The sequence below is a fragment of the Schistocerca serialis genome, chromosome 3, assembly GCF_023864345.2.
Source record: "Schistocerca serialis cubense isolate TAMUIC-IGC-003099 chromosome 3, iqSchSeri2.2, whole genome shotgun sequence".
Lineage (NCBI taxonomy): Eukaryota > Metazoa > Arthropoda > Insecta > Orthoptera > Acrididae > Schistocerca > Schistocerca serialis.
Window position 1 is genome coordinate 802,833,084 of NC_064640.1, and position 24,520 is coordinate 802,857,603.

At 41.5% G+C, this 24,520-nt stretch overlaps 1 protein-coding gene and 2 non-coding genes across 3 annotated transcripts in view; 2 read left to right on the forward strand and 1 right to left on the reverse strand.

Moving 5' to 3' along the window:
• Positions 1 to 291: 291 nt before the first annotated feature.
• Positions 292 to 24,520, forward strand: part of LOC126470650 (probable low affinity copper uptake protein 2) — an 86,407-nt gene continuing 62,178 nt past the window's right edge. Inside the window, exons 1-2 of the mRNA XM_050098631.1 lie at positions 292 to 496; positions 8,103 to 8,178. Coding sequence (XP_049954588.1) covers positions 8,103 to 8,178 — 76 coding nt within the window. The 5' untranslated portion in view covers positions 292 to 496. The remainder of the gene's footprint in view (positions 497 to 8,102; positions 8,179 to 24,520) is intronic.
• On the reverse strand, positions 14,406 to 14,478 carry Trnat-agu (transfer RNA threonine (anticodon AGU)). The gene has a single exon. It is a non-coding gene; the product is annotated as a tRNA-Thr (tRNA).
• Positions 14,564 to 14,636, forward strand: Trnat-agu (transfer RNA threonine (anticodon AGU)). The gene has a single exon. It is a non-coding gene; the product is annotated as a tRNA-Thr (tRNA).

Below are 24,520 nucleotides of genomic sequence, written 5' to 3' on the forward strand. Positions count from 1 at the left end.
GACTTTATCCATTGGTTAGGTGTTCCATAAATACGATAATAATTTGATTTGTGGTGACATCCCAGAATTTATACAGCACATTTAGCACTGAAAGTTTGACGGAATATGATGGAAATAAATCTTCATCACCACGCACCTATCTCTTTACAGTGTTTATTTTATGGTTATTTCTACGAAAATTTGGGGCACAATATTATTTCTTGTTGTTATTATAAGATTTTCTGTGTAGTTAATAGATTCCAGCACTGCGCTTTTATATCAGCAACAGAATCTACTGGTAGCTTTTATCTTTGAGATTGTTGTTGACCGATGAATGTTATCTTGCGTTTGGTGGGAGATTTGTTTGACAATGTCAGGGGGCGACCCGTGATCAACTGTTGTAGTGTCGTTTCTTCGTGTGTATGTTAACGTAACACCGAATGTTTGCGTTCTGACGAGCGTTGATATGGGGAGTAGGGGATAAGGTGTTGCTAAGGCAGCTGTTTGCAACACAGAGGTGAGTGTGAAACAGAAATTACAGAAAACTAAATTGCCATAGTGAAAAATTTATGTAACGCTTGTATAGAACATGAGCTGGTTAAATTTACATTCGTTGTTAATCCATGTATTGTGGTATACAATTACTGTGAGGCTCAGGGCATCAACCTATTATTGTTATGTGAGTCTCTCGTGAAGAATACGCAAAATTCGTAATTTTTCCTGACGTTGAGGCTACAGATTGTTTTCACAGGCTAAAAATGATTGTTGAATGAAATAAACACTATGAAAGTTTGAAAGTTCGTTGGTGTCATTGGACTGTTACTGTCCATTAACTGAGACTGTGCAGCAGCAATATTATTATCGTGTGTTCATAATGAATTATGCAATTAACATGAAGTTATTTTTTTCATTTCTTGTTGCATATACCGCAGCATTTTCAGTCCACTGAAATAAATTTTCATTAAAAACTGGATTATTCCTCTTCTAAATCCATAAGGTACTTTGCTATTCAGCAAAGGAACTGCCTGCACATAATCACGGCTGTACTGTTGTATTCTAAGCCAGTAAGTTGAGGATTTTCATCATGAGTGCTAAGCGTGTTTTTGTTTGTCATTCCATTTTTTATGGACCAATTATCTAACGTATGAAATTCGTTTTAGTTTTTCAGACAAATTAATGCAGTGAATATAGTTTTCTTGCTTGCTCTATACTGCTGCGTGTCATTTTGAATAAGAATAAAGAGTTTTTATCAGCTGTTGATCATATTAATTGACAAAGTCTTTTTCCATGTGTTATTCTTTGTCAGACAGCGACATCAGTTTACAAAAACACTTTATATACAAACATTCAGTAAGTACAATATATGTTAAAACCGTAAATAAATTTGATGAAATAGTAATTGTTTTAAATATAATAAATAAATTTTTATAAATTGATGTACAAGAATTACTGCACTTAGGTCTATCATTTTGAAACTTAGTAACTATTGTACAATTGAAGGATGAGTAACACACTGAGTTAAGCCATTATCTTACAAACTAATACCAGCATTGTTGAGATCATAGACTTCTTGTGTACTATAAATCCATATCTTACCTTTCTGCTGTTTCATCAGTTTTAATCTGCAGTTCATAACCAATAAATTATGGCCAAAGTCAGTATGTGCCCATAGAAATACCTTACATTTTAAAATCTAGTTTCTATATCTTTGTTACTTGTACATAATCCATCTGAACACTTCTTGCGTCTCCACGTTTCGAGTGTGCTGTTTTCTTTAATCTTTCTTAAACCAAATATTTCCATTGATTAAATTTGGCTCTGTGCACATTCTACCAACCATGTTGCCTTTTAATTCCTTCCCCCCACATCCATGTTTCCTACAATTTTTTTCTGCTCTTCCTTATCCTGATATGAAATTCCCATCTCCCATTACATTTAAATTTCCATCGCCCTGAACTAACTGTATAATCTCTCTTACCTCATCATACAGTGTTTCAATCTCTGCCTCATACACTGAGCTAGTAGGGAATCATGTAGTATTGTGGTGGGTGTTGCCTTCATGTCTATCTTGGCTACTATAATGCATTCGCTATACTGTTAGTACTGGCTTATTTGCATTCCAGTTTTTTCTCTTATTATTCGACTTGCTCCGGCATTGTCACTATTTAATTTTTTTACATTTTACTCAACTGACCATAAGTCTTTTTTTCCTACCACTGCACTTCAGTAATTCCCACAATACCTAACTTCAACCAATCCATTTCAGTTTCCAAATTCTCTAATCCATCTGCCTGATTAAGGGATCAAACATTCTGTCCTCTGACCTGTTGAATGCCAGTTTTGTTTTCCCTGTTGGTGACATCCTCCCCATTAGTCCCAGTCAGAGATCCAAATGGATTGAATTTTACCTCTGGATTTACTTGTGATGAAGGTGGCAGAGGTAAAATGCAGGGAGCAAAAGGCTATTTACAATTTGTACGGAAACCAGAGGGCAGTTACAAGGTCGAGGGGCATGAAAGGGAAGCAGTAGTTGAGAAGGGAGTGAGACAGGGTTGTAGCCTATCCCTGATGTTATTCAATCTGTATATTGAGCAGGCAGTAAAGGAAACAAAAGAAAAATTGGGATTAGATTAGATTCAGTTTTCATTCCATAGACCCAAAAAATGAGATGATTCTCGTGGGTGTGGAACATGTCACGAAGTATGACATAAAACATTTGAATGTAATTCTTACTACCCTGATCATTTGTCAGGAGATAGTCAAAAATAAGCTAATACAATGCAGTAAACTGGGACAGCTAATAATTACAGAATTAACACACTGTCAGTATGAAACACTGTTATCCACTATTAATAAATTTATCATATGCAAAATACCTAATCTTGAGCGTTGTGACGAAGTGTTGTCAAAATTGAAATCTAACAGATATTTTTACCTAAGCTGACTTAACAGTCTCTGTAAAGATATTCATCTATGGAGTAGGATGAGTTGCCTATCAACAATTCTTTCAAACTCTGTTTAAACTGTGCTTTATCTGAAACCAAGTTTTTAATGGTTGCTGGCAATTTATTAAAAATGTGTGTTCGTGAATATTGGACCCCTTTTTGGACCAAGGTAAGTGATTTTAGGCCTTTATGTTGATTCTTCTCATTCCTAGTGTTGATGCTGTGTACTGTTGGAAATAGAGATGTATTACTTGCAACAAATTTCATTAAGGACTAAATATACTTAGAAGCAGTGGGTAGAATACAAAGTTCCTTGAACAGGTTTCTACAAGATGTTCTTGAATTTACACCACAAATGATTCTTATCACATGCTTTTGCACCCTAAAAACTTTTGCTCGGTTTGATGAGTTGCCCCAGAGTATGATCCCATATGACATAATAGAATGAAAGTAAGCAAAGTATGCAAGTTTGTTTATATCTCCTACATGTGACATCATTCTCACGGCAAATACAGACTTGTTTAGGCGCTTAAGCAATTCTGTGGTATGCCCTTCCCAATTGAATTTTTTATTGAGCTGTAATGCCAGAAATTTAACACTGTCAATCTCTTTGATCTGCATGTCTTCATATGGTATACTCATGCTGGAAGGAAATCTCTTACAGGTTCTGAACTGCATGTAGTCAGTCTTCCCAAAGTTTAATGACAAAGAATTAGCTTTAAACCACTTATTACTGTCAGTGAAAATTTGATTAGCAGCTATTTCTAAATCTGTACTTGACTTGCTACTTATTGCAGTGTTTGTATCATCTGCAAACAGAACAAACTTAGCATCTGGCATTGTAACAGACGAAAGGTCATTCATATACACAAGAAAAAGTAGGAAGTAAAGTCCAGGGAGAAGAAATAAAAACTTTGAGACTTGCTGATGACATTGCAGTTTTGGCAGAGACAGCAAAGGACTTGGAAGAGCAGTTGAATGGAATGGACAGTATCTTCAAAGGAGGATATAAGATGAACATCAACAAAAGCAAAACAAGGATAATGGGATATAGTTGAATTAAATCGAGTGATGCTGAGGGAATTAGAGTAGAAAACAGGACACTTAAAAGTAGTAGATGAGTGTTGATATTTGGGCAGTAAAGAAACTGATGATGACCAAAGCAGAGGGGATATAAAATTTAGACTAGAAGTGGCAAGAAAATCATTTCTGAAGAACAGAAATTTATTAACACCCAATATAGACTTAAATGTGATGAAGTCTTTTCTGAAAGTATTTGCCTGGAGTGTAGCCATGCATGGAAGTGAAACATGGGGGATAATAAACGGTTTAGACAAGAAAAGAATAGAAACTTTTGAAATGTGGTGCTACAGAATAATGCCGAAGATTAGAAGGATTGGATGAGTAGATCATGTAACTAATGAATAGGGTTGTGAAGAAGAGAAATTTGTGGTACAATCTGACCAAAAGAAGTGATCAGTTGGTAGGACACATTCTGAGACATCAAGGGATCACCAATTTAGTACTGGAGGGAAGCGTGTGGGGTAAAAATCGTAGAGGGAGACAAAGAGGTGAATACAGTAAGCAGATTCAGAGGGATATAGGTTACAGTAGTTATTCGGAGATGAAAAGGCTTGCACAAGATAGAGTAGCATCAAGAGCTGCCTCAAACAAGTCTTCAGACTGAAGACCACAACAACAACGATGCCATCATCATTAGCTCATAAAGAATAGTTGCATTCCCTTGAGAAAAATAATGGTTTTAGTTCCTCTTCCTATCAGCTATTCACAGTGCTGACGTAGAAACTCTATAGTGGGTAAGTGTTACAAGCCCAGATCAGCCATTCATGTGGACTGTTTCTCGTGCAACTACTCCAAAGACTGTTGCTCAGTCTTCAGGAACTAAAAGTTTGTCTAGCTTCTGCACAGACACCTGTCTGTTGTTGCTGCATCTACAGTATGATTGTCCCATTGAAGCATGCAAGCCATCCTGTCTGGACATGGCCCATTGGGGTGTCCCATATAGCCTTGAACTTGTTCTCAGCTAAGTGTCTTACGGGTATAGCTTATACTCTCTAATAATATTTCCTGGGTCTTGTAGAAATGAGATTCTGAAGAACATCTGTAAACTACAGCAACAAAAAATTATTGTTCATGAAGTTTGGACATGATTGTGACTCATACTCCAGGGATCTATTTCTGTGCTTCAAATACCCAGTGGTGGTGCTTCTGCACCCGTACTCTGTGACTCATTGCAACCTGGGTACTGGGTACTACTGGTTTCTGTTCTATACAGCGTATTGTTGGTTCCAGTCTATAAGACTGTTCACTAGCTGTAGTTGTTTAGTGTACAGGATTGAACAGCCAAGTGATTTCCCCCACTGTAGTCTGAATATCTGTTTCTATGAACCATAACAGTTGGCCATGACACCTGCTGTTTTCAACACACTCTGACCTGCCATTGTTGGTGCTTGTGGCACTGGTTTTCTGTATATTAACTCTTTCAGGTACGATTTTTTTCTGGCAGATGGAAATTTTTGATTTATGTGTTAGTGCTGTAGGTGATTTTTAACAGTTTTAGATGCAATATTTATACAAAAATATGTACCTATTTTCAAATCACACTTTGTACATTTGGGTTCATTTTAGGGACTAAAATAACAAATTACAGAGTATTCTCTATTGTAATAAAGAATAAAGAGATCATTCAGTAATTACCAAGCAAAATAACAATATTTAATTACAATGTAAAATACAGTGAACCAACTACTTCCATGTATTCTTTTGGTCATAAGGCTTATGTGCACTGTCATAAGCTGCTGCACACTGCTGCATTGACTTGCTGATATTTTTGTAGTGGTGCCCAACAGTTGGCAGCACTTGCACATAAGGAAAAGGTTGAGCATTCACAAATGTGTGCCTCAAGTTTCCATTGGGAAAAATACTTCTGCTGCAGCTAAGACACAGTGAAAGTTAATGTAGACAATTGTAGCCAAAGGGGCTGAAAGGGTTAAGGTAGTCACAGTACACCCTTTAAATTGTGGTATGGGAAGTGCCCCATGCCTTCATTACCTCAAGAGTGTGGGTACCCAGTGATATAATGTGTGTAACAGAAAGCAAAGTAAAATTTGAAAACAAACTGAAAAGGTTTCTCCTTGACTACTCCTCCTATTTTGTAGAATAATTTCTATTGTTATGATGTGTAAAAGGTGGTGGGCAGGAATTGCTAACTCGCATATGGTGGGGGGAGCACTTGTGAATGATCAGCATGTTCACAATATAGTTTGTGATTTGAATATATAAAGTGACTCATTCTACATCACTTTGAGCTGTCATGAAGATGACCCATGGAACATGAAACTAACTTGTTGATGGTTCAGTGACCATTCTTGCATTCAGGAGGACCTGTGTTAAAACCACCATCCGACCAGTCAGTTTGCAGTTTCTTTTGGTTTATCTCACTCACTCAATGTAAATGCTGGGATGATTCTGCTATTGTCATCTGTAGTCATTAAACCTTAATCTTACTTCCTTCTTACCATTTAGTCCTCTGCAGATTTAAAGTACCAAGCAGTATTTTATCACTGGTCCTGCTTGAATATTATACGCAGTCCATAATTGTAGTAAATATAGGTAATTCCTTCATATGGAGTACTGGTTGTTATACCAACTAGTCTTGTCAAAAATGAGCTCATAGCTAGGTCCACTTGCTTCTTGTATGAAATGTAGGATAAGAGGGTGCAAATGGAGGAATTACAAACAAATGTAGGACATGAAAGTAAAAGACATAGGATGGCATGATATGATAGAAGCTCAAACTTTGAAAGCTGACTGAGCGAGGCTGTCCAGTGATTAGCACAATGGACTTGCATTCAGGATGATGATGGAGCAAATCTGTGTCCGACCATCCTGATTTAGGTTTTCTGTGATTTCGCTAAATCATTCCAGGGAAATACCGGGATGGTTCCTTTGAAAGGGCACATGGCTGATTTTCCTTGTCATCCTGTATGAGACTGTATTTTGTTTCTAATGACCTCATCGTTGATGGGACATTAAACACCAATCTTCCTTTTTTGAAAGCAGAACTTTGACATAATACTATATTGATGAAATGATAATTAAATCAAGACCCTAAACTGTCGACAGACGTTGATATACAGCAGGGACAGTTGAAAATGTGCGTCCCAACCGGGACTCAAACCCGAGATCTGCTTACATGGCAGACGCTCTATCCATCTGAGCCACCGAGGGCACAGAGGATAGTGCGACGACAGGGATTTATCCCTTGCACACTCCCTATGGTACCCACATTCCCAACTTAATGCCCACACACTACATTCGTAGTGCCCCTGCCCATTACACTCATTAATGGCGGCAGACAGTCTTACCGAGTACCGTGAGAGTTCGGGCAATGTGTATGCATCCAGCACAGAAGAAGAAGGTCAATGGCCAGCTAGCCTTAACTATGTATCTGTTCTTTCGGACACGTCCGAAAGACCAGATACCGTCTTCATATAATACTATATTATTCTTGACTTTGTTAGTTACAGGTTATATTATGACTGGCTATAGTATGCAAATTATTTTCTGTGATTCCAGTAATATTAATGACATTGGAAATAATAACAGTAATAATAAAATAAAATTTCTCTGAAGGCTAAAATGTGGGGCATGTCGACAATTTTCCAGATCTCTGGTAGATTTACTCCTGCACTATTGACGATGTAACTGGTAAGTTATTAAACCAAAAAAGAAAAGGCTGTTTGTTAATGTGGTTATGATAGGTGTCAGGTTATGCACTTTAAAATAAGCTTGTCAGCTCTGTGTAAATGCAACGCACTGTACATGTGAACTTGTTATAAAAATTTTTGACAATATTTTCTACATTAGATGTACTTTATTTAATTTCACTATTGCAGTTTTGGTCTTACAATTATTTTAAGGTGTCAGATACTGACTGAAAAATGCAGTTACAATGTTATAAAATGTTAATTACTGTCTGAGGCTACTCTATTTTAAAATGTTAATTTACATCAGAACTACGTGAACTTAATAACAAACATGTCTTTAAAATTATTATGAATGTATGGCCTTATTACATTGTGAATTCATCTGTTGGCATATATGTGTCTTATTGGTTTGGATTTCACTTAATTAGGCTATTATAACTTTCTTCAGATGCAGAACAGTTTCTGGATTGGGAGCAGAATCTCAGATTTCCTCTTCAAGGACTTTTCAACTCATACGTTAGCTGGTAAGTTGAATTTTTTGGTTATCCACTCTGTCTAGAATCATTTCATAATGTTGTCCAGAGTGAAACACTGTAGTGATGATAACTTAAGTCAAATTCTAATTTTTTATAGAAAAATAGTTAGGTATCCACCTAAAATGCATTACTATACAAATATTTATAAACTGCCAGGTGGGTTGCAGTGGAGACCTATAAATTTGTTCTTACGAAAGGAAATTACATACCTGTGATCACCAGACACTATTTAAGTTGGAAGAAATGTATTCAGAAATGTAAATATGATTAGACTTTAGCTGCACAGTTTATAAATAACAAATGAAAATCTGTTCTCGACTAGGACTTAAACCCAGATTTACCACTGTACCCAAGTGGTTGCCGTAACGAAGTAGCTGTCCAAGCTCCAGGACTGACCCATATCTCCATGTGCCACTGAGTGTACATGACCTGCAGTCACACAATTTCTGTGCCTGCATTGATGCTTGACAGAATGAAATTATAGTATACTGAAAAACACAGACACTGCATATAGCAATTTTTGTCTATGATAGATCACTATTGGTGAAGTAGAAGAGATGCTGTGAAAAAGACAGTAGATTTCCAACATTTTAAACACTAATACAAGTGTGTGTAATATCATGTCGCAGGATTGTGGAAAGACGTGGCAATGGACCATAGAAGCAGGAGGAGAACAATGCCTGATAATGATTGAATCCAGAGGACCTGTATGGATGATATATATGTTGCAAGAATGTTTCCAGCCTGTGCGTTTCAGAAATGTGAAGCATTTGAACCTATTGATACCGCACTTCAACTTTGAAGTGTGACATAATGATGTGTGGCATTTGACGCCGTACAGAGTAGTGTAGCCTAGGCTCTAGGTTAGGTTGGTAGGTGATAGCTTTGTTGTTAGTTGGCGGAGCCGATGAATTTGTTGTCATGAGAATAATTATAATTCTTGTTTTGTCATGTGTTTCACGCATATAGGATTTCGCTGAGTGACTGATGTGTGCCACTTTGATTACACCGTGGGCATCAGTAGATAGATGGGTTTAGTAGATTCAGTATTTCCAGAACATCTGGTGTTGAGGCTGGAGGAAGAAAGATCCAGATGACGTGGCTTGAGGAGCAGTTGTTGAAATCTAACGTTATATTTAGTAGCAAGTGCTACAACCAGATGGCTTGGTTGGCATTCAGCCATAGTTTATCGTACCCATACTCCCAATATTTAATGGGTGCAACTACTTCCATTGAGTGTTTTGCAATTGTGTAATTGTGCAGTAATGGATTTTTCTGCTCATTTAACTGCAGTATATTACACTTATTTATGTTAAGGGTCATCTGTCAATCCCTGCAGCAAGCTTCCTCCATTTCACTACAATTTTCTCCCGTTCTAGACAATCTTTATGTAATAGTATCATCCATGAAAGGCCTCATTGAATTTATGTTACTATCCACTATGTTATTTATATGTTTTGTACACCAGAAGTTACTTTTATGTGAGAAGATTCCTCTCTGTTAAGAATGATGTGCTTTGTTGTTTGCTAGGAACACTTCAGTCCAATTAGAATACTAGTCTGATATTCTGTCTCTAGTATTTTATTCATTAGGACACAGTGTGGAACTGTATTGAGTGCATCATGGAAGTCGAGGAACACTGCATCTACCTGGGCAATGGTGTCTGCTGCCGTCTGGATCTTACAGACTAACAAAGCAAGCTATGTTTCAAGAATCACCCCTCCTGCATGGTTCTCGAGCTCCTTAACCTCCACCAGCTGAAACTTCACATTGTAATGGTTAATTATACCCCAACTGGTGGTATCTCCACTGTTAATAATTACAGAATCTTTTGTCTGCCAGCTTCTCTATTACATCAAAGACACAAATCACTGTTCCACTAGCTTTCCACAGTTCTTGTCCCTTTACTACCTGGCACTTTTCGCTGAAGATTCTTCTTTTCTTTACAACACTGACAACTTCCATCGCATTCTGCCATTGAACGTAACATCTTCCAACAGGCAGCTGACTTCAAAATCATAATCTGCTTCCTGGTAACCATAACCACTATATTCTTACCAGTATCTACTTCCCCTTTTAAGATGTCACCTGGAAACAAATCTGTGGCACTGTCATGGGCACTAAAAAGGGATAGTTCTTCACCAACTTGTTCACGGGCCTGGTTCAGATGCACATAGATAATACCTTTAGGATCTTGACACAAGTTAAGGACATCCTGTCCTCATACTTTCAGAATCTCAGCACTTTTTGCCCCATTTTATTCACCTGGTTCTCTTGAGGCAAGTGAGTCATCTCCCCGAGCGTCTACATCCATTTCATTGAAGGCTCCTTAAGAACATCTGTTCACATGACAGCCAACAAACACCAATTTTAACAACTGCGACCCATTCCAAACCATAAAAACCCTTTGATTAAAGTGCGGTCACACTTTGGTACCACTTATGCAGTAACAATCAGTCCCTTTTTCAACACTCAGTCCCCCTTTCTTAAATTGCCATCACAGCATGGCCATGCCTGACCCACTTTGTGCAGAAGTATATCTCCACTGCATACATAAAACATTACTCTCACACTTTCTGGCAACATTTCAGAACCTCTCTGTTGTTACTCAGTGCCACCCAGGACAAGAACCACTTAACTATGTCCCTCAGTGTCTGTGCCAAGGTGCTACATTTTGCACCTAAGGGAGAACCTACACTATGTGATCAAAAGTATCCGGACACCCCCAAAAACATATGTATTTCATTTTGCTGCCATCTACTGCAAGGTACTTCGTATCAGCGATCTCAGTAGTCATTAGACATTGAGAGAGAGCAGAATTTGGCGCTCTGCAGAACTCACAGGCTTCAATCGTGGTCAGGTGATTGGGTGTCACTTGTGTCATATGTCTGTACTTGAGATTTCCACACTCCTAAACATCCCTAGGTCCACTGTTTCTGATGTGATAGTGAAGTGGAAACATGAAGGGACACGTACAGCACAAAAGCGTGCAGGCTAACCTCATCTGTTGACTGATGTAATGTGTAATAGGCAGACATCTATCCAGACCATCACACAGGAATTCCAAACTGTGTCAGGATCCACTGCAAGTACTATGACAGTTAGGCGGGAGGTGAGAAAACTTGGATTTCATGGTGGAGCGGCTGCTCGTAAGCTATACATCATGCTGGTAAATGCATTGGACGATTGGACAGTGGCAAAACTTTCTGTGAAGTGACAAGACACAGTACACAATGTGGCAATCCGATGGCAGGGTGTGGTCATGGCGAATGCCTGGTGAACATCTGCCAGTGTGTGTAGTGCCAACTGTAGAATTTGGAGGCAGCGGTGTTATGGTGTGGTCATGTTTTTCATGTAGGGGGCCTTGCATCCCTTGTTGCTTTGTGTGGCACTATCACAGTACAGGCCTACATTGATGTTTTAAGCACCTTCTTGCTTCCCACTGTTGAAAAGCAATTCGGGGATGGCAATTGCATGTTTCAACACGATCGAGCACTTGTTCATAATGCACGGCCTGTGACAGAGTTGTTACATGACAATAACATCCCTGTAATGGACTGACCTGCACAGAGTCCTGACATGTAGCCTATAGAACACCTTTGGGATGCTTTGCAATGGTGACTTCATGCCAGGCCTCACCAACAGACATCGATACCTCTCCTCAGTGCAGCACTATGTGAAGAATGGGCTGCCATTCCCCAAGAAACCTTCCAGCACCTGATTGAAACCGAGCGAGGTGGCGCAGTGGTTAGCACACTGGACTCGCATTCGGGAGGACGACGGTTCAATCCCGTCTCCAACCATCCTTATTTAGGTTTTACGTGATTTCCCTAAATCGTTTCATGCAAATGCCGGGATGGTTCCTTTGAAAGGGCACGGCTGATTTCCTTCCTATTCCTTCCCTAACCCGAGCTTGCGCTCCATCTCTAATGACCTCGTTGTCGACGGGACGTTAAACACTAACCACCACCTGATTGAACGTATGCCTGCGAGAGTGGAAACTGTCATCCAGGCTAAGGATGGGCCAATACCATATTGAATTCCAGCATTGCCAGTGGAGGGCGCCATGAACTTGTAAGTCATTTTCAGCCAGGTGTCCGGGTACTTTTGATCACATAGTGTATGTTTCTGTATCATCTTCCAGTGAGATTCTATGAAGGGGGATTCCATATCATTCCATGTAAACAGCTGTCTCACAAAAATTTCTCCATAACCCTCGCAAACAGTGCTCTGCATTGTATCTGTAGCACCAGGAAGGCCCTGTAGTACTCTGGACTCACTGTTCTGCCATATAGAATGAAGTGGCACACTATGATGCCCCTGACGTCATATGCGACGATCACCATCAGTTTCACAGAGGAAGGATTCTGACGTTCTGTCCCATTGGTGATATGGCATGTTACTACTCCGTGGACTGACGTTTGAATTATGGTTCATATTCCATGGTCCAAAATTCATTGATGGTGATTATTCATGACAGTTGTGATCACTGTTCTGTTGCCAGTTTGCTAGGTATTCAAAGGATATTGCATATCACATCCACTTGTGAAGGTTCATGTGGTACCTGCCACAATATGATTTTGTGCAGTTGCAGCTCTGTGCAGAGTATCCTGTGGATGGTGTGTTTCTCAGTGTCATTAGTCTGCTGTAAAGCCAGCAGCAGCAATCATGTGTCTTCCTCCAGGAGCTGCTTGATGATGGGACATGCCATTTTGGTCCAAACATTGACAGGTCATCCTTTGTATTGCTGGCAACAGAGCATGCACAATGTCGGCACTAGTACAGTGTATATCCACCTTTCGCAGCAATGCAGGCTGCTATTCTCCCATGGAGACGATCTTAGAGATGCTGGATGTAGTCCTGTGGAACGGCTTGCCATGCCATTTCCACCTGGTGCCTCAGTTGGACCAGCGTTCGTGCTGGACGTGCAGACCGCGTGAGACGACGCTTCATCCAGTCCCAAACATGCTCAATGGGGGACAGATCTGGAGATCTTGCTGGCCAGGGTAGTTGACTTACACCTTCTAGAGCACGTTGGGTGGCACGGGATACATGCGGACGTGCATTGTCCTGTTGGAACAGCAAGTTCCCTTGCCGATCTAGGAATGGTAGAACGATGGGTTCGATGACGGTTTGGATGTACCGTGCACTATTCAGTGTCCCCTCGACGATCACCAGTGGTGTACGGCCAGTGTAGGAGATCGCTCCCCACACCATGATGCCGGGTGTTGGCCCTGTGTGCCTCGGTTGTATGCAGTCCTGATTGTGGCGCTCACCTGCACGGCGCCAAACACGCATACGACCATCATTGGCACCAAGGCAGAAGCGACTCTCATCGCTGAAGACGACACGTCTCCATTCGTCCCTCCATTCACGCCTGTCGCGACACCACTGGAGGCGGGCTGCACGATGTTGGGGCGTGAGCGGAAGACGGCCTAACGGTGTGCGGGACCGTAGCCCAGCTTCATGGAGACGGTTGCGAATGGCCCTCGCCGATACCCCAGGAGCAACAGTGTCCGTAATTTGCTGGGAAGTGGCAGTGCGGTCCCCTACGGCACTGCGTAGGATCCTACGGTCTTGGCGTGCATCCGTGCGTCGCTGCGGTCCGGTCCCAGGTTGACGGGCACGTGCACCTTCCGCCGACCACTGGCGACAACATCGATGTACTGTGGAGACCTCACGCCCCACATGTTGAGCAATTCGGCAGTACGTCCACCCGGCCTCCCGCATGCCCACTAGACGCCCTCGCTCAAAGTCCGTCAACTGCACATACGGTTCACGTCCACGCTGTCGCGGCATGCTACCAGTGTTAAAGACTGCGATGGAGCTCCGTATGCCACGGCAAACTGGCTGACACTGACGGCGGCGGTGCACAAATGCTGCGCAGCTAGCGCCATTCGACGGCCAACACTGCGGTTCCTGGTGTGTCTGCTGTGCCGTGCGTGTGATCATTGCTTGTACAGCCCTCTCGCAGTGTCCGGAGCAAGTATGGTGGGTCTGACACACCGGTGTCAATGTGTTCTTTTTTCCATTTCCAGGAGTGTACATGTCATAGAGTACACTGAATGCCCAATGAGGCATTTAATATGTAGTACGAGGGGCGTCCAGCGAGTACTGCAACAATTTTTTTTCTTAAATTAAATTTTCCCTGAGACATTTAAGTCTCTAATTTATCTGCGATAATGTTGGAAGCTGAAGAAGTGAATTAAAATTTGTGCTGCAGCTGGGACTCGAACCCGGGCCTTCTTGCTTACTAGGCAGATATGCTGACCATTACACCACCACAGCATTATGGTCAACATAGCTGCATGAAGTACCGAAGTTGGGGAGGGTATTTGACTTGGGTAGTTCGTGCAGCTATGTTGACCATAATGCTGTGGTGGTGTAATGGTCAGCATATCTGCTTAGTAAGCAAGAAGACCCGGGTTCGAGTCCCGGCCACAGCACAAATTTTAATTCACTTCTTCAGCTTCCAATATTATTGTAGATAATTTTTTTTCTGAAAGCAAGTTGGTTTTATTCATGATAGTAATACAACATATTATTCCCCACACTTTTGGCTACAAAACCTTATCTTTCAGCATACCTCCATTCAGTGCAATGGGCTTACGCTACCTTACTGGGAGGGCATGTATGCCTGTATGGTTCTGTTGTACTGGTCGATATCAGAGTCAATGTCTTGCTGCTCACTGAGTGCATCCTTCATTGGGCCAGACAGATTGGTGACAGAAGGTGTGAGGTCAACAGTGTAGGGTGAATGAATAAGAACTGTCCAATGCTGTTTTGTGGGCGAGTGTGTCAACACTACCAACAGAGATGTCCAGTTCTGCAGCAAGGTGTTTGATTGTGATTCATTGATTCAAACATTGCACAAGTCACAGCAATGTGCAGCTGACTGGCATGCGGTAGATAGAACAGGTTAGTGTGACCTTGTTGCAGTGATTGACAGACACCTCGCCCAACAACTCAACATGTTTTTGTTCAATGCCAGATCTTCATAGACATTCTGCAAGCACCTATGAATATATGTGATGCTCAGGTTTTCCCCAAAAGAATCTCTGACAGCTCTCTGATTGGGACACATCTCCATTACAGACACCATTTTGAAGGCTGTTTGAAGCACTGCCACCTATTGGGACTTCATGAAACTATAAGGGCTTGAAGAGGGAATATGAGGTTTGCTCAGAAAATTCCAGAACTTTGTCCACAAAATTTTTTGTGCTTACCTTTTACTTACTGTGCATGGTATCCTTCAAAATCTGCAATTAGTACACCACTCCCAGTGGCATTTTCAGTTCTGGAAGCGGTCTTGATATACTTCTTCCTGTATCGCACGAAGTGCCGTCTGTGAATTTTCTTTTATCTTGCCTATCATTGTAAGTCTTCATCCTTTCAATGAGGTTTTCAACTTTGGGGGGGGGGGGGGGGGGGGGGGAATCTGCAGGGTCCAGGTCTGGAGAGTACGGAGAATGAGGGTTAACAGTGATTTCATTTTTTGTGCAATAGTCACACACCGACAGGGATGAATATGCAGATGAGTTATTGTGATGCAGGAGCCATGACTTGTCTTGCCTCAGTTCATGCCTTTTCTTTCTCACATTTTCTCTCAGTCATCACAACCTATCCCGATAAAACAATCAATTAACAGTTTGTCCCTGTGGCACGAATTTGTGATGAACTAATACTTCAAAGTCAAAGTAAGTTATCAGCATGGCTTTGACATTTGACCTGACCTGACAAGCTTTTTTTGGTCTTGGAGAAGCTTTCCTGGCCCATTGTGAAGATTGAACCTTGGTCTCAATATCACAACTATAGGCCCATGTCTCATCAGCATTTATGATTCTCACTCTCACTTGTGCAATCCAAAAACTCTTCACAGATTACGAGGTAAAGGTCTTTCTGGTCTTTATTCATGAGCCTTGGGATGAACTTGGTGGCAACATGATGCAATCGAAGACGCTTTGTCAGAATTTAATGACATGATCCAACGGAAGTGTTAACATTCTTCTGCAATTTCTTCGAGAGTCAGTCTTCAATTGGCATGCACAATTTCATCAATGTTCCTGTCATGAGCATCATTGGTAGATGTTGAAGGGCGTCCTGAATGAGGGTCATTTTTAACACCCATCCAGCCATTTTTAAACTGTGTGAACCATTTGTGGCACCAAGTAAAGCTTAAGCACTCACCACTGTAGGCTTCCTGCGTCATTTGGTGTTCCTGTAAAGGTTTTCTTGAGTTTCACCCAAAATTTAATGCAGACACATTGCTCCTCTAACTCTGTCATCTCGAAATTCGCAAACTTGCAACACAATGTTCTACGCAATACAGTACTGAACAGTAACTGACAGACAAACAACAACGAAACTTCTGGCAGTTACACTTTAAACACAGGCATGTACAACGGTGCCAAATGCATTGTGCTCCAACACACTATTGGTGGGAAATTTTGAATTTTCTGGAATGTTTTGAACAAACCTTGTATTCCATAATGCCCCACAACAAATTTTTTCAACCAGACTTAGCTGAGAAAAAAAGTGTTGCATTACTTATTGAGTGCATCTCGTCTTTGGAGGATGTAGTTGAGACGAAGTTTTTCACATTTTTCATACCATATGTGATTTGGGCCCTACTATTCATGTTATGATGAGCATGAACTGGGATGTTTATTTAAACATTCTCAATGACCAAATGTTTCCCTTCGTGATTATTATCTGTAGTCACTTCCACCCTCCAAGGTGACACAGTTGTGTTCATGGGACAGAGCATGTGTTTTGATGAGCACTCAGTTGCACCTTGACTGACACCTTATCTTAATGAATAGAAAATGTCTGGGTCTATTTGAAACAGTGGAGGAAACCCAAGCTTGGCAGGCATCAGTGGAGGGACTTGATGAAGTGTGTCCCACAACTTAGGGAAGGGAGGGCTATGTTTTTCTGAGGGAGCTCTTCCAGCAGTGTTGGGGAGATATATATATAACAGTCTGTAGTGGGCAGCCACTGGGGTGCTGCACCCTTCCTCTCCCCTCCCCCCTCTCCCCTCCCCCCTCCCCCCTCCCATCGCCCCTTCCGCAGATTGTATAAGGCTTGCTCAAGCATCAAGACTCTGTGTGGATCCACATTTGTTTGTTTGCCTAGCAGCTTGTGGGCTCTCAATGGAATGACCTAAACTCAACTCTACACATGATGCGATGGGTGTACTAACAACTAATACCTACACCCACCCAACAAACAGAGCTTGGTTAGTCAGTCTGCTCGAGAAGAAGTCTCAGAATTATAGTAACAGGACACTGCCATAACACTTTCATTGTAATCAAGAGGGCAGGTAGAGTCTTTGAGAAGGTCTCTCCTTTCTATATTCGCAAGGCACTGGAGGGTATTGCTGGGTCCTTAAAAGTGTTAAATGTCTTCATAATGGAACACATCTAGTTGAAACTGCCATGTCAGACCAAGTATATAAGCTTCTGGGATGCAAGGCCTCAGTTGAGTACCCTATTGTGGTTGAGTTGCAGAACACCCTTGACTTCTTCAAAGGCGTGGTTACCTGCTCTGATATAATGGAGATAGACCCTTAGAAGTTAAGTGAAGAATGGACAAATAAGTGCAGAACTATGTGAGGAGAGTCAGTGGCACATCCAAAAACTGCAGCATTTATTTTAATGTTCAAAGCTGTGGAATTATCTGAACATACTTTTGCAGGCTGTATCTGTTGTAAGGTTCAACCATTTGTTGCCAACCCAATGCGATGCTTCAAATGTCAAAGGTCTGGTTATACCACTGTGGAATGTAAGGGAAGGCTGTGTGTGGAAATTGTGGAGGCTCAGCTCAAGAACCAAATAATAATGTATGAACTGCTGTGAGGATCACACAGTATGGGACAGGAAATACAGGGTCTATAATGAGGAAAGGGAAGTTCAGGAGTTGAAAATTATGACATGCATAGCTTATGGTGAACTAAGACAATTTTCAAAACTATGCAACTTCTGATGTTTGCTACTTCTTTTGCATTGGTCCTTAAGAAGCCAGTTGCCAAGTTTGATGCCTCCACACAAACCTCGACCACAGATTCAAGTACAAGGACATACACTTTTCAGTGTCCCTGTGGGAAGAAAAGCTACACTTTAGCCTGAAATCATTCAAAAGCCATCAACAATGGACTTGGACCCTCAGCCAGAAACTGCAGCACACCATCAGAAGCCCACTAAATAATCCTCCCAATCCATGCAAGTAACTTCTCACATGATGTTGTTGTTGTCTTCAGTCCAGAGACTGATTTCATGCAGCTTTCCATGCTACTCTATCCTGTGCAAGCTTCTTCATCTCCAAGTGATTACTGCAACCTACATTCTTCTGAATCTGCTTAGTGTGTTCATCTCTTGGTCTCCCTCAATGATTTTGACCCTCCACGCTTCCCTCCATCACTAAATTGGTGATCCCTTGATGCCGCAGAACATGTCCTACTAACTGACCCCTTCTTCTAGTCAAGTTGTGCCACAAATTCTTCTTCTCCCCGATTCTATTCAGTACCTCCTCAGTAGTTACATGATCTACCCTTCTAATCTTCAGTATTCTTCTGTAGCACCACATTTCGAAAGCTTCTATTCTCTTCTTATCTAAACTATCAATCATCCATGTTTCACATCCTTACATGGCTACACTCCATACAAATACTTTTAGAAAAGACTTCCTGACACTTAAATCTATACTCGATGTTAACAAATTTCTGTTCTTCAGAAAAGCTTTTCTTGCCATTGCTAGTTTACATTTTATATCCTCTCTACTTCGACAATCATCTGTTATTTTGCTCCCCAAATAGCAGAACTCATCTACTTCCTTAAGTGTTTCATTTCCTAATCTAATTCCCTTAGCATCACCTAATTTAATTAGACTACATTCCATTATCCTCGTTTTGCTTTTGTTGATGTTCATCTTATACCCTCCTTTCATGACACTGTCCATTCCGGGCAACTGCTCTTCCAAATCCTTTGCTGTCTCTGACAGAATTACAATGTCATCGGCGAACCTCAAAGTTTTTATTTCTTCTCCATGGATTTTAATTCCTACTCCAAATTTTTCTTTTTTTTCCTTTAATGCTTGCTCAATATACATATTGAATAACACCGGGGATAGGCTACCACCCTGTCTCACTCCCTTCCCAACTGCTGCTTCCCTTTCATGCCCCTCGACTCTTACAACTGCCATCTGGTTCTTGTACAAATTGTAAATAGCCTTTCGTTCCCTGTATTTGACCCTTTCCACCTTCAGAATTTGAAAGAGAGTATTCCAGTTAACATTGTCAAAAGCTTTCTCTATGTCTACAAATGCTAGAAATGTAGGTTTGCCTTTCCTTAACCTTTCTTCTGAGGTAGGTCGTAGGGTCAGTATTGCCTCAAATGTTCCAACATTTCTATGGAATCCAAACTGATCTTCCGCAAGGTGGGCTTCTACCAGTTTTTCCATTCGCCTGTAAAGAATTCACGTTAGTATTTTGCAGCTGTGACTTATTAAACTGATAGTTCGGTAATTTTCACACCTGTCAACACTTGATTTATTTGGGATTGGAATTATTATATTTTTCTTGAAGTCTGAGGGTTTTTCACCTGTCTCATACATCTTGCTCACCAGATGGTAGAGTTTTGTCGTAGTTGGCTCTCCCAAAGCTATCAGTAGTTCTAATGGAATGTTGTCTACTCCTGGGACTTTGTTTCGACTTAGGTCTTTCAGTGCTCTGTCAAATTCTTCATGCAGTATCACATCTCCCATTTCATCTTCACTTATGTCCTCTTCCATTCCCATAACATTGCCCTCAAGTACATCGCCCTTGTATAGTTCCTCTATATACTCCTTCCACCTTTCTGCTTTCCCTTCTTTGCCTAGAACTGGTTTTCCATCTGAACTCTTTATATTCATACAAGTGGTTCTCTTTTCTCCAAAGGTCTCTCTCATTTTCCTGTAGGCAGTACCTATCTTACCCCTAGTGATGTATGCCTCTTCATCCTCACATTTGTCCTCTAGCCATCCCTGCTTAGCCATTTGGCACTTCCTGTCAATCTCATTTTTGAGACGTCTGTATTCCTTTTTGCCTGCTTTATTTACTGCATTTTTATATTTTCTCTTTTCATCAATTAAATTCAATATCTCTTCCGTTACCCAAGGATTTCTACTAACCCTAGTCTTTTTACCTACTTGGTCCTCTGCTACCTTTGCTATTTCGTCTCTCAAAGCTACCCATTCTTCTTCTACCATATTTCTTTCCCCTGTTCCTGTCAATCAATCCCTAATGCTCTCTTCGAAACTCTCTACAACCTCTGGTCCTTTCAGTTTATCCAGGACCCATCTTGTTAAATTCCCACCTCTTTGCAGTCTCTTCAGTTTTAATCTACAGTTCATAACCAATAGATTGTGGTCAGAGTCCACATCTGCCCCTGGAAATGTCTTATAATTTAAAACCTGGTCCCTAAATCTCTGTCTTACCATTATACAATCTATCTCAAACCTTCCAGTGTTTCTAGGCCTCTTCCATGTGTACAACCTTCTTTCATGATTCTTAAACCAAGTGTTAGCTAAGTTAGATCAAGTTACGCTCTGTGCAGAGTTCTACCAGGCGGCTTCCTCTTTCATTTCTTATCCTCATTCCATATTCACCTACTACTTTTCCTTCTTTTCCTTTTCCTACTATCGCATGCCAGTCAATAACTACTAAATTTTCGTCTCTCTTCACTATTTGAATAATTTCTTTTATCTCGTCGTACATTTCTTCAGTATCTGCGGAGCTAGTTGGCATATAAATTTGTACTACTGTGTTAGGTGTGGGCTTCATGTCTATCTTGGGCTAAAATAATGTGTTCACTTTGCTATTTGTAATAGCTGACCCGTGCTCCTATTTTTTTTTTTTTTATTCATTATTAAACCTACTCCTGCATTACCCCTATTTGATTTTGTATTTATAACCCTGTATTCACCTGACCAGAAGTCTTGTTCCTCCTGCCAATGAACTTCACTAATTCCCAATATATCTAACTTTAACCTACCCATTTCCCGTTTTAGATTTCCTAACCTACCTGCCCGATTAAGGGATCTGACATTCCACTCTCCGATCCATAGAACGCCAGTTTCCTTTTCCTGATAACGACATCCTCCTGAGTAGCCCCCATGTGGATATCCGATTGGGGGACTATTTTATCTCTGGAATATTTTACCAAAGAGGACGCCATCATCATTTAACCATACAGTAAAGCTGATTGTAGTTTCCCCTTGCTTTCAGCCGTTCGCAGTACCAGCACAGCAAGGCAGTTTTGAATAATGTTACAAGACTAGGTCAGTCAATCATCCAGACTGTTGCCCCTGCTACTACTGAAAAGACTGCTGCCCTCTTCAGGACCCACACGTTTGTTTGGCCTCTCAACAAATACCCCTCCGTTGTGGTTGCACCTATGGCATGGCTATTTGTATCACTGAGGCACACATGCTTCCCCACCAATGGCAAGGTCCATGGTTCATGGGGGGAGGGGGGCGGGGGACTTCTCACATAAGTAAAGAAAAAAAGGTCACACAAAAAGTCATTCAGAAGTGAAGAAAGTGGCTTCAGATAAACCCTCAGATAGGTGAGCACTCTCCCTTTCCAGTGCTGGTTTTAATTTTGAGGATATTTATATCCACATAGGGAGACAGGAGAGCCAGGCACTGTCTAGGGTTCCTCTTGACCTCACGGGTAAATCAGCACCATTGAGAGGAAGGACAAGGACAACCATTACTAATAAATGGTGTCCACAGGGACTTCGGTGTTACAATGGAACTTAAAAGGATACTGCTTATATTTGGATGAATTACAGCTCCTGGACCTATAGAGACTGGTCTACACCTGCTTACAAGAAACTCATTTCAAAGTCACCAACTCATCTACATTAAGGGGCAACCACCTGTAAAGGAAGGACGATGTTACTGGAATAGGGCTAAGGTTGGAGTGTCTGTTCTCATCAATAACAGATGCCACACCATTCCTGTGCCTCGTTATCATGGTCATACAAGCAGTTGCAGTGGAAGTTCCCACACCAGTGTGTTCTTTAAATCTTCTGTCTCATGATCTGTTGGATGCAGTTGCATTGACAGAACTCGTCCACATACTTCGGTGCCCATTCCTCTTCACGGGGGACTTCAGTGCACACAGTGTGCTGCGGGGCTTGGCTACCTCTTGCTCCAAGGCTGAATTATCAAATGCCTTGTTCATTCAGAAAATTGCAACTCTGCTCAGATAACACACTTTTCGAAGCTGCAAGTCATCTACATCCATTGATCTTTGTTTTTACTCACCAACTATTGCAGATTCAGTTCAGTGGGAAATGGTCACAGATTTGCATTCCAGTGTGGATTCGCCTGCTGACTCGGTTGCAGTACAGTCAGCAGGTCACCTTCAAACAACACGATTGTGCTCAGGAGATGGTGCACATTATCACCTGTGAGATCTGACGAGCTGCCACAGATTCCATTCCCCTGTCTAGCAACCATATCAGACAATGGCCTGTTCCTTGGTGGAATGACAAGCTGCTCGGCAGAGCCAGGCATGCAGCTTTACAGAAATTTAGACGTTAAAGGAAACCTTGATGCCTTCAGACCTGCGAGAGCATATGCGAGGTGAGTGATAAAAAAGAACAGAAGAGGAACTCTTGGAAGGAATTCACAGCTTCCTTTAATTGGGCAACTTCCAGTCCACAAATTTGGGAGTCAATACAGTGGATTTCAGGCAAGGCCAGTACACCTCCCTTATGGCCTTACTGAGAAATGGAGTCTTGATGAGAAATGGAGTCTTGATGGACATGCCTAAAGACATGCCTCAGTTTTTAGCTGAGAATGATTTCAGTCAGCCAGACAAAACTCCTGCATTCTAGGTGATTGTAGGATTGTGGAGACGAGGTGGCTCCCTTTCTTCTTATATTATCAGGAGGTGTACAATCTTCCATTCTTCATGTGAGAACAGGAATCAGCTGTTTACACGGCCAGAGACATTACTCCAGTACCAGATCAGATTCATTATCCCATGCTCTGTCAACTGTGCTCTGAAGCCAAAGGCAAGCTCCTATCTTGTTTCAGTCAGATCTGGTTTTATAGACTGTACCCCATGACCTGAAAGGAGGCAATATCTATTCCATTTGGATACCAGGTAGGATCATACAAACCCTAACAGTTATTGGAGCGTAATGAGTGCATGGTCTACCACCACTTCTGGCTCCTCAAATTTCAAGGTCATCTATGGTGCTCCCAGTGAAGTTTCAGGTGTTACCATTTGGCCCTTGACAACTTCTGCTGGAGATTCCTTCTGAAGCTGAAATCATTTGGTTGGTTTGTTTTCTGACCTCGAAAAAGCATACACCACTACTTCGAGGTACAACATACTTTGCCAGCTTCATGAATGGCGACTGTGGACGTCTGTTGCTTCTTATTCTATCCTTCGTCAAGGACCGGTGCTTTCGATATTGTGTTGATAAGCCCTGTCTGACTGCTACATTCAGGATAATGGCGTCCCCCAAGGCAGTGTACCTAAGAGTCACATTGCTTGCAGTTGCTATCAGTAGCATGTTCTCCACAGTCCAGAGCACTGTTAAATGCTCTTTGCTTGTGGATGACTTCACTATCTTCTGCTCTTCCTCCAATCTTAAGATGACAGTGAGGTAAGTCCAGCTAACAATCAGAAGTCTGTAAGGTTGGGGCAATAAAACTGGTTTTAGGTTCTCAACAGAGAAGATCACCTGCATCAATTTTAACTGTGCCCGTCAGAGTTTTAACTAGCCAGAGCCCACAGTGGGAGGTAGTGTTTTACACTTTAAGGCCACTATGTGCTTTTTGGGCCTGCTATTTGACTCAAAACTAACCTGGCTCATGAAAGATTTGCAAATGAAAGGATTCAGGTCACTGAATATTTTTAAATACCTGAGCAGAAAGGTGTATAGATTACAGCAGAGGATTTATGGATTAGCCTGTGTTTCCTAGCTCAAGATGTCAGACACTGCCCACTGTGAGAGCATTCGGATATTGTGTGGAGCCTATCGGATCAGCCTATTTCCGAGTTGGTGTACAGAGGCTGGTGAACCATCACCTTGGATTTGGCAGCACCTCTTTCTGGCTCAACAGGCCATGGGAATTTCAGCGTTGCCTCAGTCATTGGTATTTAGTGCAGGAATCTGTCCAAACTTCGAAACAGAGTCCAGGAATTGGTGCCATGCGACCAAGCCATTTGGTATATGTGCTACTGATTGTCTCAAGGATCTAGATACATCAGGCTTCTGGATACACAGCCAAGGATGGAAAAACTGGTGCTTTGGTGTGTTCAGATGCCCAA